Consider the following 17,171-nt stretch of genomic DNA (forward strand, 5'->3'; position numbering starts at 1 on the left):
ATTTCAATTTAAAAAAATAAATTTATAATTTTTTTTTTGAATTTTGGAAATATTCCGAGGAAGTGTATCCCTCGGAATATTCCGACGACATATTCCTCGGAATATTCCGAGGAATTTCCGACGAAAAAAGTCCTCGGAATATTCCGAGGAAATGAATTTCCTCGGAATTCCGTCGGAAATTTCCGAGGGATTTCCGAGGAAAGATGAATTTCCGAGGACTTTTTTCGTCGGTATGTCGTCGGAATAGCGTTATTCCGACAACATACCGACGATTTTTTCCCTCAGTATGCCGCTGTTTTCTTGTAGTGTATGGTATTAGCCACAAAAAAATAGCTGGTTCCAAATTCGTGGCTATATGACTGAAGACTAATCTCTGGTAATAAATCTAACATATTAATGTATGTGACCATCATGAATTTAGCTTTAGGTAAATATGGTTAAAGCGGTAGTAGCTATTGTCAAAAAAAAAAAAAATTCAAAAAATTCCACCTCGTATTTTATTCATCCCTTCTAAGGAATTTTACAAAAATACAACTTTAAATGATGCGTTTGTTTTCCAAAATTGCAATTAAAATAAAATAGTATAATTAAATAATGATATACTCTATAACAACCAACATATAGCCCGGATAGCCGCCTCGGCCATTCAAATACCTCCTGATCAGGCGTAGATGTTCTAAAGCCAAATCAACAGAAAAGAAAGAGGAGGTGAATATGGCTCGGTCTAACGCCGGAGACGGAGTAGGAGCCACCGGAATGGCAGAGGCTCCTCTGAACAACGAAATGATGTTTCATAGGAGCATGAGCACCAGCAGCTGTTTGTTCACGGAAGACGAGGATATGACTCGTACAGCGCTTTCAGAGTTTAAAGCTAAAGAGAGTGAGATCGAGAGGAGAAAGATGGAGATTCGTGAACGGGTCCAGGCTCAACTAGATCGGGTTGAAGAAGAAACCCGACGCCTCGCCACAATACGCGAGGTTTCTTACTTTATTTCTTTTAGTTATATATGTATAAAGTTTGAGGTTATGATAACCAAGTTATGTTGGTGTAATGGTAGAAAGACTCATCATGAGATCAGAGAACCAAAATCCACGAAGTTCCAAGGATCAGTATGCCTTTAAGAAAAGAAAACAAAAGTTAGACGTTATGTTGTGTCTGGTGTGTAATGAATGATGATGGTGTCTTGTACAGGAGCTTGAATCTCTTGCAGATCCCACGAGGAAGGAAGTTTTGATGATTCGTAAGAAGATTGATAGCGTTTACAAAGAGCTCAGACCATTAAGTTACTCTGTTCAAAAGAAGGTGCCTTACCATTATTCTTTTAAGATCGGTTTGATTTCATTTCTGTTTAGCAATCACCAAACTAAACCCTAAACTCGAAACTTGGGATTTGTTGTTGTTGTTTTTGTAATGGGAATGAAACAGCAAAGGGAATACAAAGAAGCAGTTGATGCATTCAACGAGAAGAATTTGGAGAAAATTCAGCTGATCACCAAACTCATGGAGGTTAGTTTCTTGCTCTTATCTAAGTTGCTAGCTGATTCCTAGATTTGAATATTTTTGCGTACATGGTGTTTATGTTCTTACTGAGGAGATTGGACAGTTGGCTGGAGAAAGCGAGAATCTGAGGTTGAAGAAGCTTGAAGATTTGAGCAAGAGCATTTAGTGAATGTCTCAAAAACATACATGACAAAGATCAGCCAAAGAACTTATTGGGTTTGGATTTTTGTTCACTGTGTGAATTATGATGTATCTTCTTGTAAAATGTGAAATTTATGGGTGTTTTTCTTTGTTTTTAATTTATACAAATCCTGTGTTGCATATTTAAAAAAAAAACTGCCACTCTTACAAAAATTAGTATATATAGATGTTGGATTTCCCTCCTTAAGCCCAAAACTAATCAAATCATAATCAAGCCTTAATCCAAGAATCAAGAAAAACAAAGAGAGAAAATATTTGTAAGAGAGAGTTTCCAAAAACAAAATCTTTGTAGTAAACCCTTTCCTAAATATTAAGAGTCTTCTTCTTAAATTTTCTAGTTGTCTAATACCATCTTCATCTCATCGATATTGGATAATTTTCCCAACAGCTGGTATCAGAGCAAGGTTACCGTTATCTTTGAAGAAGTGAAGATGGAGGCCACCGTTACCTTTGAAGGTGACATGTTCAAGCTCACGACGGACAACTTCTCTTATTGGAAACCGATGATGGAAGATCACCTTTATTGTAAGGATTTGCATGAGCCCATCATCATGAAGGATAAGCCGGAAGGAAAGGATGATAAAGCATGGGAGATTCTTAATAGAAAGGCGGTTGCCGTAATCCGTAAGTATGTCGACCGATCTCTTTTTGAACATGTCTCTACCTACACAAATGCTTTTGAATTATGGACAAAACTTGAATCCATGATTCAAAAGAAAACACCTCGAAACAAAGCTCTTCTTGTTCGACGGTTGGTAAAGTTGGAGTACAAGGATGGCCAGAGCATGATGGAGCACTTGAACAATTTCAAGGGGATTGTAAATCAGCTTAACAAAGTTGATATGAAGGTTGAAGACGAAATGCAAGCCCTTTTACTCCTCAGTTCACTGCCGGAGAGTTGGGACACACTAGTTGTCACTCTAAGCAATTCAGCACCGGAGGGAAAGCTTACCATGGACACCGTCACTGATAGCCTTCTAAACGAAGAAGTTCGCAGGAAGGAACGAGGTTCGAGTTCATATTCAGAAGCTAACATTGTTGATAGACGAGGTAGAGAAGAGACTCGTGGTCAAAACCGAAGCAGAGGACGAGACCAATCTCGAGGAAGATCCAAGTCACGTCCGAGAGTTACTTGCTATTACTGTGGCAAACAGGGTCACATGAAGTCGGAATGTCGGTTTTTCAAGAAAGACAAACAAGCCGGTAATATCAAACCAGACCGGTTCAATCCTACAAAGAAGCATGAAGAAAAGACTACCACCATTGTGGAAGACCAGAGCGAAGAATTATATCTCGTTGGAGAATGTAATCTTAGCTCTGATGATAGCTCATGGATCGTTGATTCTGGTGCTTCTTTTCACGTCACCCCTCATGGAAGCTTCTTCACAACCTATCAAAGTGGTGACTTTGGTAATGTTCAAATGGGAAATCAAGGAAGAAGCAAGATCATTGGAAAGGGGGATGTTATTCTTACATCAAACACTGGATGTAAGATAGTTCTCAAGGATGTGAGACATGTTCCCGACATGCGACTCAATCTCATATCAACCGGAAAGCTCGATGATGTCGGCTTGGACAGTCATTTTGGTGGTGGCAAATGGAAGTTAACCAAAGGAAGTTTGATCATGGCTCGAGGAAGAAAAGAAGGCTCATTATACGTGACTCAAGCCAAGCTTTGCAAGGAAGAAGTAAACGTTGCAAGTGATGACATCGATATATGGCACCGAAGACTCGGGCATATGAGTGAGAAAGGTTTAAGTATACTTTCTAGCAAGAAACTTCTTCCTGATATGAAAGGTATTTCTCTCTCACCATGTCATGATTGCTTAGCCGGAAAACAACATAGGGTCGCTTTCCGAAGATCATCTACGCCTATGAGAAGAAAGCATATTCTTGATCTTGTGCATACTGACGTATGCTCCATGTCCGAGAAATCCAATGGAGGGGCATCATATTTCGTCACCTTTATTGATGACCATTCAAGGAAGGTATGGGTATACCTTTTGAAGTCAAAAGATCAAGTTCTTGATGCTTTCAAGGAGTTTGTAGCCCAAGCAGAGCGAAGTACGGGTCAAAAACTCAAGTGTGTTCGATCTGACAATGGTGGAGAGTACCGAGGTCCCTTTGAAGCGTTTTGCAAAGCTCATGGAATCAGGATGGAGAAGACACCACCAAAGACGCCACAACTGAACGGGCTAGCTGAAAGAATGAATCGAACGATCACAGAAAGAGTTCGGTGCATGCTCTCTCACGCTAAACTACCCAAACCATTTTGGGGAGAAGCCATAAAGACTGCAGTGGACGTCATAAATCTTACACCATCAGTTCCTTTGGAAGGCGATGTCCCGGAGGAAGTTTGGTCGGGTAAGAAGGTCTCTTACAACCATTTGAAGGTGTTCGGTTGCAGAACGTTTGTCCATATACCTAAGGATGAACGAGCCAAGCTAGACTCTAAGACTAAAGAGTGCATTTATCTTGGATCACCAAAAGACGAATTCGGCTATCGGCTTTGGGATCCGGTTAACAGAAAAGTTATCCGGAGCAGAGATGTTGTTTTCTTCGAAGATCAAACAATCGAAGACATCAACAAATCAAAGAAACCAAAGCTAAGGGTTGTAAGGAATGAAGATTCTCATAAGCCTCAAGATCATGAACAAGTGATTGGAGATGATGGCGAAGGGGATCCAATCATGGATCCGAATGGTGATGAAGGTGAAGAAGAAGTTCAAGTGGAGCCAGAGGAAGAACATGAGCCAAGAAGGTCTGGAAGAGAGACAAGACCATCTGTAAGATATTATCGAGATGAGTACGTTAATCTTACAGATGAGGGGGAGCCTCAAAGCTATGAGGAGGCCATAGGAGACACCCATAAAGATAAGTGGGTTGAAGCTATGCAAGATGAAATGCAATCCTTGCATGATAATCACACTTATGAGCTGATGAAGCTACCAAAAGGAAAGAGAGCCTTGAAGAACAAGTGGGTGTATAGGTTGAAGTATGAAGATAGAAGCTCAAATCCAAGATACAAAGCTCGATTGGTTGTGAAAGGATTCAACCAAAAGAAAGGCATAGATTTTGAAGAAATATTCTCTCCAGTGGTGAAGATGTCCTCTATCCGAGTGGTTCTTGGTCTAGCAGCAGTTCTAGACTTGGAGATTGAACAACTCGATGTCAAGACGGCCTTTCTACATGGTGAACTCGAGGAGGAGATCTATATGGAGCAACCTGAAGGATTCAAGGTTCCAGGAAAAGAAGACTTGGTGTGCCGATTAAAAAAGAGTCTTTACGGTCTCAAGCAAGCCCCAAGACAATGGTATAAGAAGTTTGACTCCTTCATGGTGGATCACAACTTCAAGAAAACCAAGAACGATCATTGCGTTTTTATAAAGAGGTACGAAAGCGGCGACTTTCTCATATTATTACTCTATGTTGACGATATGTTGATTGTGGGCCAAGATCGCAACAAAATAGCCGCATTGAAGAATGACCTAGGAGAGTCCTTTGCAATGAAAGATTTGGGGCAAGCGAGACAGATTCTTGGAATGAAAATCACTCGGGATAGACCAAAGAAGCTTTTGTGGTTATCCCAAGAACGATATGTTGAAAGGGTGTTGGAGAGATTCAACATGAATAAGGCAAAGCCAGTGAACACTCCACTTGGTGGACATTTCAAGTTATGTTCGGAGCAAAGTCCAACAAGTGAGAAAGAGAAAGAAGAAATGAAGACTACCCCATATGCATCAGCAGTAGGCAGTCTCATGTATGCTATGGTGTGCACCAGACCGGACATTGCCTATGCAGTAGGAGTTGTGAGTCGCTTTCTAGCGAATCCAGGAAAGGAGCATTGGAAAGCAGTTAAGTGGATCCTACGCTATCTACGAGGCACAACGAAGAAGTGTCTATGTTTTGGCAATGGAAAATTGGAGCTGAACGGTTACACCGATGCAGATTGGGCTGGTGATAAAGATTCAAGGAAATCAACATCAGGATTTGTGACTACCTTTGCAGGGGGAGCTGTTTCCTGGCAATCGAAATTACAAAAGTGTGTTGCCTTATCCACAACGGAAGCGGAGTACATCGCAGCAACGGAAGCATGCAAGGAGATGCTATGGATGAAGAACTTCTTGCTTGAGTTGAGAGTAAAGCAAGACAAGTACAACATGCTATGTGACAACCAAAGTGCTATTCACTTAGCAAAGAATCCAACGTTTCACTCTCGCTCAAAGCACATTGATATCCGACATCACTGGATCCGAGAAGTTCTGGAAGAGAAGCTCATACATCTCACAAAGGTACACACCGACGAAAATTGGTCAGACTTTATGACCAAAGTATTACCGATCAAGAAGTTTGAAGATTGCTGCAAAGGCACAGGCATGGCGACTGTTTCGGGCTAAATCGGGAAGGGGGAGATTTGTTGGATTTCCCTCCTTAAGCCCAAAACTAATCAAATCATAATCAAGCCTTAATCCAAGAATCAAGAAAAACAAAGAGAGAAAATATTTGTAAGAGAGAGTTTCCAAAAACAAAATCTTTGTAGTAAACCCTTTCCTAAATATTAAGAGTCTTCTTCTTAAATTTTCTAGTTGTCTAATACCATCTTCATCTCATCGATATTGGATAATTTTCCCAACAATAGATAAATACCCGGCCCTTTTATAACGTCTTCATGACCCATATATGCAAATAAACAAAATTATTTTAATTAAGTTTAGCATCTAGTTTGGGAAATTGGTGAATTTAATCTGTATACTTACAGTAGCTTTGGGGTGATTATTCAATATTAATATGTCTAACTAGCGATGGGGACTATATTCTATTATGCAAATCTTATTGATAAATACATACACAAAGGTCCAAAATATTTGTTCCTCTCAATATTAAAGAAGAACCAAGCGAGAAATTATGAAGGCTTTTCAAAATACATAGATACGTAAGACGGTGAGAGCAATGTATTTCTATATAAGATGCATTCTCGCTTCATATGATCGAGTTGCTGCCAAACTCGTAATGATTCATTATGTTGGGCACAAACTAATGATGTGAAATTACTTATCCATTGGAAAAACCTCTTATATAAGCAAGGATGTACGAATATCTGGTCTAGAGATCAGATCTGAATAATTAAGTTTCTTATATGTCTCAGACTTAATCAGATCAGTGAGGCCAACTGATATCAGCTCTGGTTTCAAGTGTCGGAGTTGTCTACAGATTTCATTAGTCTGTCATCAGAATGTTCTCGTTTATCGTATAATAAATACATGTGCCATCCAATTTATAGGTTTGTATTTTATCCGTTAGAATTATAAGAGTTCTCTATCTGACACTATTGCAACAGAAGTTTCTTACTCCGATATAGCCCAACGCAGTCCACTGCTTAGCTTTTTGTCCATGACGTTTAAATCATAAACCCAACAAAGTTTTCTCTCTTTGTAGTTTGTACCCGATACAACCTTTGCAAGGGCCCAACAAAGGTTTTTACCTCTCAGTTACTTAATTCAAATGATTTGTTTGTGAAGACAGGTTAAGCTTTTATTTAGTTACAATTTTCTCAATTAGAAATAGAATAGTCCGTCAGTATGATACTACTTGTGAATGAGAGATTTTTTTGACTAGTTTACGTGTAGCATAATACTCCATTAATTTACGTGTGTAGAGGGATAATTATATTTGACAGGCATTGGATTGAAAGAAAAGTCTTTAGACGTAATAGATTTGGTCAAGTCAATAGTTGGAAATGAGAAAGATGCATCAAAATGATGGTTTAGATTATATATGTAACTAGATAATGGTCCGTCCGAGCCTTATGCGGAATGAACATTATATATATAAATTATTTATATATTATATATTTTTATATATTATGAAATAAAAAATATATATTGAATAACAAAAGTCAGTAACTGTATATAATTAAATTGATGTGAACATATAAATCAATTTTATTAATCCAAAAAAAAATTATATTTGATAGGATATATAATTAAATTTAAATGATATTAACATACATAATATATTTTTAATATTAATATCTATTAAATTATGTTTACTACTCATATGGTTTTTTAATCATTTGTATCATTTATACCAAAAACTTTAAATTATTGAAAACAAAATTTTCATTGTGAGATTAATAATTGTAGTAATTTATAATTTTTTAAAAATTAAGTTGTCAATGTTTTTTCAAAGCTTTTATCAAAGAAAAATGTTCAACGTAAATTTCAGAATTAAAATATTTATATATTTTATATGGTATATAGTTTAATTTTAAACAATATAATAATTAATTAAATTAGACTTTTTACTTATATGATTTTGTAATCATTTGTATTTTTTTCATAACAAAAATTTTAAACCATGGATCACAAAATTTGAAAGTGAGACTTTTAACAGTTTTAGTAATTTATAACCATTTTTAAAAATTCAAAATATAACATCTACAGAAAAAATTTAATTTTCTTATATAGTTAATGTGGCTGTGTAATTTATTTTAATAATTTAAAATTTAACAAATATGATAAAAGATATACTAATTTTTATCAATTCATTATTATTCAAAATCATTAATTGTCATATATATACTTTAGCTAGATGGACCAACCTATTTTTCTATTTTTCTAAAGAATCATCATAGTAATGACACGTGGCTACAAAAAAAAATTAAATATTTTTCAATTAATATATATGAGATATGTTTAACCAATATAATTATGTCTACACGAATAAATAACCATTAAGACACCAAAACCACATATCATCTAGTTCTTATGTTAGTGAAGGTATATGTTTTAACAAACTCAATTTTACATGTTTTCAGAATAAATACAAGTCTCATCCCATGATTTATCCAACTATGAAAGCAATATCGTGCGGCCACGAATATGAGTTCATGTTTTATATCTCATTAGAAAATCCGTATAAACTATGCGTTCGGTGTTGTTTCATGAAGGAAACACCTCCATAGTCCACTATAAGTAACCATTTGATAGCTACTGTTTTTGAAAACTTGATAGTTCTATACAAGTTCGAGTTGATGGGAAAAAGATGCGTTGCAACAATATACCTTTTCCTTTTATTTATTTTTTTAGTGCAAATGTTAAAACTTTTCCATTTATTTATTAACGTTTGTATCCAAAATCATCAGTTTTCAAAGTTGCTGAACTCTTTCAAAACTAGAATACTCATTAGAATATGTTTTGATGAGATGGAAAGTGGCTGTAGTGTAGTTATCTATATATATAAAGCTAAGAGTACGGGTGGGACGGATCCGGATATCCGAAAAATTTAGGGTAACCGGATGCGGATCCGTCGGATCCGTGGATTTAATATCCGGATCCGGATTCGTGGTTTCCGGATATCCGTCTCGATATTTTATTATCCGCGGATATCCGGATCCGGATTCGGATCCGTCAAAATAATTAAAAATAATTTTTTTAACAAAAATTTTTTTTTTTTTTAATATAATACATAAATTAAATATTTATAAATATATTTATATATGTTTATAATATTGTAAAAACTGAAAAATAATATTATAAGATTAATTCATGTATAAATATTAATATATCAAATATAAATATTAATAAAATTTAAAAATTTAATGTATTTTAAAAATACGGATCCGGATCCGGATATCCGGACCTAAAAATTAAGATATCCGGATCCAGATTCGGTTTGCACGGATCCAAGATTTTACTATCCGGATTCGGATCCGGGCACCCCGGATATCCTATTTCCGGAGCGGATCTCGGATCGAATCCGGATCTCGGATAATAAGTCTCAGGCCTAGCTAAGAGCATATGTACTATTTCATATTTTATTTCAAAATAGTGCGATATCAAAATGGAGTAAAGTTTTACTCCAATGTATTACTTCACTTTTCACTCCAAAATAATATATTTTATTAATAACTGTTAATAATATTTTATACTTATAAAAATTTACAAATTAACCCCAACTATTTTATGTTTACAAAAATTCCTTAAAATGTAGTTTATTTGAATTAAATATTTATTATTAAAAAGTACAAGAAATCATAAAAATAAAATAAAAGACAATATATAAATTGGTTCAATAATAAGCATTAGAATATTTTTCTAATGCATTTCGCAATGAAAAATTAGCTTCTTTATCTTTGATATTATTAAACCGAGCCAGAAATGTTAAAATCAGATATTTTCATCTTTTGCAATTTTGATATCTGGAGTTGGAGCTTCTCTTTCTAGTTCAATTGGTGCATCGAGTTTACATTCATTCTCAATTATCATGTTATATAAAATTATGCATATAATAATGATGTCATGTAACACATTTTTTTTCAAAAACAAACAAATATTTTCACAATAGCTAAACATGACTATATGTCCTTTTCTGTTATCTTTATTTATATTATTTATGTTTTTTAATATATTATTTTTTTATGTGAAATTATTGATAATGAAATATCTTGTTTATTTATATAATTATATCATTTTATGCATGTAGTCATGTTTATTTAAAGGACACTTTCACAAATAAAAAAAAATTAAACACCAGAATGGAGTAATGAATAAGAGTACTCTATAAATTGAGTAACCCTAACCATTATTTCATTTTGGGGTTGAAAATAGAGTGGGATTAGAGAATACTTTACTCTAAAATGATGTTTGGAGTAGAAAATTGAGTAGGGTTGGAAATGCCCTAAGATTAGCCTATGAGTTTTCATTGTTCGTATGTATTATTTTGTATGTACAGCTATGACGTTTATTGTTTAAATCCAAATCAAAGTACAATAAATGTTACACATATGATTGGTTGGATATGTACTAAAATTGGATTTTAAGATATTTTGGTTTCTGGTTGTATACTAAAGATTCATTAATAGATCTCAATCAAGAAAATATTTCACATTTAACTATATTTTTAAACTACATGTATGCTTTAAAAGGTACAAGAAATGTTGTACATATGATTGGTTGGACATGGTTGTCACATGGCAGTTAGGTCATTTTCTCGGCTTTGCTTTGGTATGGCGTATAATTATCTCTATAAGATTATATAATTTCTGTGTTTAAAAAAAAAAGATTATATAATTTCTTATTTTATGCGTTGGCACATTTCTGATTTTTGCTTTACAGGCAGCCCCCTCCTTTTCCGAAAGAATGTTAATTCTATTATAGTATAATAATACAAGTCCAGTCCATATTGAGATAAAAAAATATATATTAATAATTTAAAACAATAATCGCTTCTTTAAAAAACGGTCGTACAAATACAGAAAGACAACTCATCTGATTAAGTAGAAGATTAGGTTTAAATTTAATGATGTTAATTAAAACCAAACCACCTTTACTAAAGTAAAAGACAACCGAAACCCACTAACAATCCAGCAAACCAAAACAGATACGCCCTCCGCCATTAAAACACCTCTCCAAGAAAAGCTTCTTCTCAAAACCCTCCCAGATCAGCAAACATAGGGTTACTCGAAGAACCCCACCGTAACTCCACCGAGGACTCGAGTTCTTGCTTTGGTTTGAGGAAGAAGAGCAGCAAAAACCACAAGGAGAAAGCGAAGATGACTCAGACCAACGCCGGAGCTGGAACTGGAGCCGCCGCCACGACGGAGCCTCCTCAGAGCAACGAGATGGTTTTGCATACTGGAAGCTTGAGCTTCAGCAGCCATATGTCTAAAGAAGACGAGGAGATGACTCGTTCTGCGCTCTCTGCGTTTAAAGCTAAAGAGGATGAGATTGACAAGAGGAGGATGGAAGTTCGTGAACGGATCCAGGCTCAGTTGGGTCGGGTCGAAGAAGAAACCCGACGACTCTCCACCATTCGCGAGGTTAGATTCTACTCTCTCTCTCTCTCTCTCTCTCTCTCTCTCTTCTTTCAAGATCTTGAATTGGTCAAAATGAGGATAAAAGTCTTTGACTTTTTTTTTTCGTCTCTTCGGACATGAAACAGTTTGGTTTTGTTTTATTTGATGTGGGTTATATTCAAGATCTAGAATTGGTCAAAGTGCTTTGACTTTTTTGTCTCTTCGGACATGATACAGTTTGGTTTGATGTGGTTGTTTCTGTTTTTCAAGGCAAAGATGGTTACTTTTTTTTTTTTTTTTTTTACAGGAGCTTGAGTCTATGGCAGATCCTATGAGGAAGGAAGTGTCTATGGTTCGTAAGAAGATTGATAGTGTTAACAAAGAACTCAAACCTCTAGGTTCCACTGTTCAAAAGAAGGTACACAAACGCACACACTCTTTGAATTGATATAAACACATCCAAAGGTTTGATCTTTAGGCAATCCCTAAAGCCAGAAACTTCTTACAATTGATACAGGAAAGGGAATACAAAGAAGCACTTGATACATTCAACGAGAAGAACAGGGAGAAAGTGCAGCTGATCACCAAACTTATGGAGGTTAGTTCCTGAGCTCTCTCATCTTTATATTCCTAATTGGCAGAGGTTGGTTTTTATTGCTTGTTATACATAAATGGTGTTTGGTTTTCTTCCTTGGGGAGATGGAACAGTTGGTAGGAGAAAGCGAGAAGTTGAGGATGAAGAAGCTGGAGGAGCTGAGCAAGAGCATTGAGAGCGTGTGAATGTGGTTCAAGAACTAACTGGATTTAGGATCGTCTGGTTCGTTGTGTGAATGTACCTAGTTTACATTTTGTGAGAAGTGTGTATTTTTAAGATTGTGGGTGTTTTTGTTAGTTTTGAAATATCTTGGGGTTGGTTTGTAAAATTAACGAAATTAGAGAGTGAATGGGAGATTATTAGGATACTGAAACTCTTCACATTGATTTTTTTTTTTTTTTCCTGTTCTTGGTTTCTTGCTTCTCTGTAATGTTTTTGTACGTTTTTTTTCAAGAATTTAATTTATTTTATTTCAAATTGTTTACCACTTTTCGCTTTTAGAAAAAAATCTCTCTTTCGCAAAAGAAAAAAGAAAAGTGTTATCTCGCGTGCGCTTTTGAGTCTAAAAGTTGTCGGAACGGCTGAATCATCGCAGTTGTTTAAGTGAGAACTCATTGATCATTGTCGTCACTCATTTAAAACTGTATTACTCGCAACAAAAAACAAAGTCCGTTTAAAATTTAGTGATCCGTGGAACATTAACATATTCACCAAGAGTCTATAGAATATTAACATATGCAACATTGCTGAAAGAAATGAACCTTTGAGCTAATCGTGAAGATGAAAGATGGCGTGGAGAGAGACAGAGCAGGTCTTGGCTACAAACAAGTGAAGCATTAGCTCAGAGCCCATTTAATATTTTATTAATCTTAGGAGTCAATAACAGATAAAGATACCGAGAGAGTTGTGAGAACTGGTATTGGAGATTTCAAGTTTGTGGGTTCTCGAATCATGAAGCTGGGATATCAGGGCCAGCTCTGTGAACAGAATATGAGTTTCTTGAGTCAAGTCTGCTATTATAAAACTTCATCAATGCCTTCTAAAAGATAGCCCAACTTTTCACCTAATTATTGTATAATAAGTACCTCTGAGTTTGATGAAAGCTTTCTATATGCATTCTCAAGGAGTTAAGTTCTTATAAGCGCTCTTATACATCAAACACCGGATTAGAAGTTGTCTTTGCAGTGATTTGTTGCACTAATAATGACTAAAAAAGACGCTGTTTTGGGTCAAAAGAAGACAAAAATAACGATATGTGATATATATTACACAAGTAATTAAACATGTGTTGATACTAAAGCTAACTATGCAACCACGGAAAATTTGTCTAGCCATCGTTTTTTGTTTTTGAAGATTATATATAATGTTATGCTTGCTAAGTTATAAAGTTATTTACACATTGGCTATACATCATCAGGTATTGGCAGAAAGAATGACAAATGAACGTTGATTTGATGGATCCTTTTGCTTCAACATTTCGATGTTGAGATCAAATTTACATAACAAAAAGGAACCGAGAATGGTGATATGAATCATCTTTCTAACAGTCCAGCCTATGAACGTTATTCTACAAAACCCTATTGAAATGTTGGCATAAATTTAAAAGCTAACATAGCTTTGATAGAAGTTCCATGTTCTTTGGTTAACTACGTGAAATGTTCTTTTAATGAAATGGGTCACCCGGACCGTAAAAACCTTATTAATCCTGGATGCCAGGACAAGAGCTGGTTGTCTAATTCTCTCTCAACACAGATCAAACTCAGGGAGCCGAATTTCCAAAAAGACACTGGGCAACACCGCGTTGGTTAGAAGTCCCATGTCGACTGCTTCAAGTTTTGGTCAGCTATGTGAAATGTTACTAAACTCGTTAACTTATTTGGTTTTATGATCATATAGCCTTTTTGCAATCTTTGGCAAAATTCAAAAAATTTAAGCCCCTTAGTTTTTACCTTTAAATTATTATTTTTCATATGTTCTATGGACAAATCCAAAAAAAACTCATTTAATGCTATAGAGTGAACTGTCTATCACACTGACTAATTAATCTGTGTATGAAAAGCTTTCCGACTAATGTTAAAAAATATATGAATCGCATGTTACCAAACTACGATAACTGTGGACCGAAACTCAATCCTAAATTTCCCAAATAACTGTGACTTTGTTTGAAGGGAGACTCCAGCCACTTTTTGAATTTCTATGAGTACATTATCAATAATAGAAATATGGTTTTGTTTCATATCTAGATTAGCCACGTATTCTCATGTCAAAGTTAGATTGCTGAGGTTCTGGGAGGCCAGAAATGTCAAGCATGGTGGAGAACTCATGTGGCTTGATCTGCTCATGGTGGATGTAAATCTAAGCAATTTTTTCATATCTTCATAGTTGTGTATTTAAATAATTCCGGCCAGCTGATCTGTCTAATGAATCTGAGATCTATCGACCTCTAGTGTTTCAGGCGACTATTATGCAAGCCACCATTAATGCTAACCGGCTTGCAACATTCCGGTCTCGGCTCACCGTTGGGTCGATGTATTCCATCTCCGGATTTTATGTGGATCGATGTGTGCAAAACTACAGGCTTACCAACTCTTACTTACTGATCCGGTTCAATGATTCAAACTCCTTAGATGAGTTAACCGAGCTGGTATCTCCATTGCCTGAAGAAGGCTTCCGGTTCCGAAACCAAACCGAGCTGCTTGGTTTAGCTAACACGAACACTCAGCAACCAGGTAAAAAAGCTTTATTAATATAGGCTTTGAATTTTATAGAAAAATATCAGTATATACATATCTTTATCACCATCTATTGAGGTAATTGATCAAATTTCTCTCTTAAGTTCTTCAATTTGATTTGATATATTTATGTAGGAACACATCTTGCGTCTCAGTACCGTATTTAAACCTGCTAGGCATTCAAGGAACGATCATGGAGTTGCCCTAGATGAATTCAAGAAGAGTAACGACGATAGTGGCGTTGAAAAAATCTTATATTATTCTCTCTTAGGTCTATCATGTATGATCAAAGACTCTTTATAGATAAAAGAATCAATTGCAGTGTTTAAGTGTTTATAGATTACTGATCGTGACTGTTTTTGTTTGTGCAAATGGATTCATCTTCTTCTTATGATCAGAACGATAAAATGTGTGACGATGAGATTCAAGGAGAAGATGCTTCAGAACCTTGCCTTGCTCGAAAGAGAAGAAAAGAAACTGAAAGATCAAGCTATGCTCTTTCACCAAAACCAAGGAAATTAGTTGCTCATAGAGTAAAGGTATGGGAATTCTTTACCCGAATAGAAGATGATCCTACACAAAACAATTGTTGTTTATGTGAATTTTTAGAAGCTGATGAAAGTAGCACTTAAAACATGTACTGTATGTGTTCTCCACGTAGAACTTAGTGTACTTTGGTTCCTTTTTGTATTTGATTCAGCTTAAGTTACAATATTGTGTTTGTTCAAGACTTTTAGATGCAAGTTTTTTTCTTTTCTTTGATCACTAAGTTTAAGTACAACGTAAATTTGAAATTTTTATTGAGTGTGTTGTAATATGTTTGAAATTGACTATTGGTATAAAATTTTGAATAATATATAATACAATGATTTCTATTTTTTTTTTTTACCAAGGATTTTAAAGAATATATTAAATAGTGTTTACAAAGGAAGCTGTTGAGAGAACCACTAACCCAAGGGGAAAAAGAAACACCAACTACAATGCAAAAGCTAGGAAGAGATTCACCCACCAGACATGGTGTTAAATTAGTCAATAAAACCATTAGTTGAGAGTAGTAGAGGTAATGGTCTAGAAACCAGACGATGGACTGGAAGTAGAAGCTACACCAGCTGTATCGATTTATAATACTCCGTCCGTTTTAGAATGATTCATGTTTTAGAAGAAAAAAATTGTTTCTAAAAAATTCATATTTTATATTTTTAATGTATGTAATAATGGCAAATTGTAAACTTCAAAGACATTAATTGTATTTACTAAGTTTTAATTAGTTAAAATCATAGGAAATAGTTAAACACATTTTAATATATTTATTGTCAAATTTTTACGTGTTTTCTTAATAAGCGTAAAAATTCTAGATATACATGAAACAGAGGAAGTATGTTTTAACCAGTATGTTGGGCCATTGGTTACGATAGACCAAAAAGTGTATCAACTAATGGACCCTAAACATGTTAGCACAAATCAAACATCATAGTAAAAATCTATATGTTGTCCTTAACAAGTATTGTGAATTAAAAAGCAAAACTACTATGGTCTGAACACATAAACACAATATAAAGAAAAGGAGAAAAATGAAAATTTTAAATACGACGATGACTTAAACCAATATTAGTTTGTAAACAACAATAGAGGCAAAATGTTTTATTAAATATAACTTCAAGACCAATAATAAGATATTGGAGAATTTTACAAATATACGTTTGAATTAGAAAATTAAGAAAGTTTTTTTTTTGAACAAAACAAAATTAAAAAATTTATTATGTATTATATTGGTAGAGAAATAATGTGATAATTTGTCACTAACTTGGAAAATATTGTTTTTCTTACAATAAAAAATAGATAGAGACAAAGAGAAAGAGAAAGAGATTGTATAATTACAAATGCTATTTTATGTTTTGTAAATATAATAGAACACAACACTATATTATTGTAATATGACATGTCAGAGATAGAGAGAGAAATAAATTGTATAATTACAATTTTATTATATATTCTAAATAGAATATATTACGACAATATTTTATTGTAACATTACATACTAAATTTTATAAATATATGTTTTGTTTTTGAAAATTCAAAACATGTACTATAAAAAGAAATCTATATTTCTTATAGGTAAATAAAATATTTGAATACATAATTTTTAAACTGAAAAAAATAATTAAAATGAAAGGTGAAAATGATGAATAACGAAATAAAAATTATACAAAAATAACAAAAAAACAATCCAAACCAACACTATAATATATACATAACCATTATGAGCAAGCAAAATAAATCATACCACATATAATCTCTTTTCCAACCAAACCACCCGCCTCAAACATATCATTATCATACACATAT

General features: G+C 34.5%; 2 protein-coding genes and 1 long non-coding RNA gene across 4 annotated transcripts; all 3 read left to right on the forward strand.

Moving 5' to 3' along the window:
- Positions 1 to 402: 402 nt before the first annotated feature.
- Positions 403 to 1,783, forward strand: LOC111197890 (probable DNA double-strand break repair Rad50 ATPase). The gene is made up of 4 exons (XM_013789002.3): positions 403 to 978; positions 1,193 to 1,303; positions 1,427 to 1,507; positions 1,605 to 1,783. The coding sequence occupies exons 1-4, from the start codon at positions 715 to 717 to the stop codon at positions 1,665 to 1,667; spliced, it is 519 nt and encodes a 172-aa protein (XP_013644456.1). The 5' UTR covers positions 403 to 714; the 3' UTR covers positions 1,668 to 1,783.
- Positions 1,784 to 10,890: 9,107 nt separating this feature from the next.
- LOC106349094 lies at positions 10,891 to 12,570 on the forward strand. Of its 2 annotated transcripts, none has more exons than XM_013788998.3 (4): positions 10,891 to 11,522; positions 11,806 to 11,916; positions 12,016 to 12,096; positions 12,198 to 12,570. In XM_013788998.3, the coding sequence occupies exons 1-4, from the start codon at positions 11,256 to 11,258 to the stop codon at positions 12,276 to 12,278; spliced, it is 540 nt and encodes a 179-aa protein (XP_013644452.1). In that variant the 5' UTR covers positions 10,891 to 11,255; the 3' UTR covers positions 12,279 to 12,570. The 2 variants fall into 2 exon arrangements, with proteins under 2 accessions (XP_013644452.1, XP_013644454.1); XM_013789000.3 differs by having other exon boundaries at positions 12,207 to 12,570.
- A 1,790-nt stretch (positions 12,571 to 14,360) lies between these two features.
- On the forward strand, positions 14,361 to 15,681 carry LOC106352320. The gene is made up of 3 exons (XR_001271574.3): positions 14,361 to 14,822; positions 14,961 to 15,105; positions 15,224 to 15,681. It is a non-coding gene; the product is annotated as an uncharacterized LOC106352320 (long non-coding RNA).
- Positions 15,682 to 17,171: the final 1,490 nt, after the last annotated feature.

This window comes from Brassica napus, chromosome C3 (genome assembly GCF_020379485.1).
Source record: "Brassica napus cultivar Da-Ae chromosome C3, Da-Ae, whole genome shotgun sequence".
In the NCBI taxonomy this organism is placed as follows: Eukaryota; Viridiplantae; Streptophyta; class Magnoliopsida; order Brassicales; family Brassicaceae; genus Brassica; species Brassica napus.

Bases quoted from the DNA above. Each gene is read 5' to 3' on its own strand.
- LOC111197890 (XM_013789002.3), top strand. From the start codon at position 715: ATGGCTCGGTCTAACGCCGGAGACGGAGTAGGAGCCACCGGAATGGCA. The intron at 979-1,192 runs GTTTCTTACTTT...TGTCTTGTACAG, and splicing joins GCCTCGCCACAATACGCGAG to GAGCTTGAATCTCTTGCAGA. The intron at 1,508-1,604 runs GTTAGTTTCTTG...GAGATTGGACAG, and splicing joins TGATCACCAAACTCATGGAG to TTGGCTGGAGAAAGCGAGAA.
- LOC106349094 (XM_013788998.3), top strand. From the start codon at position 11,256: ATGACTCAGACCAACGCCGGAGCTGGAACTGGAGCCGCCGCCACGACG. The intron at 11,523-11,805 runs GTTAGATTCTAC...TTTTTTTTACAG, and splicing joins GACTCTCCACCATTCGCGAG to GAGCTTGAGTCTATGGCAGA. The intron at 12,097-12,197 runs GTTAGTTCCTGA...TTCCTTGGGGAG, and splicing joins TGATCACCAAACTTATGGAG to ATGGAACAGTTGGTAGGAGA.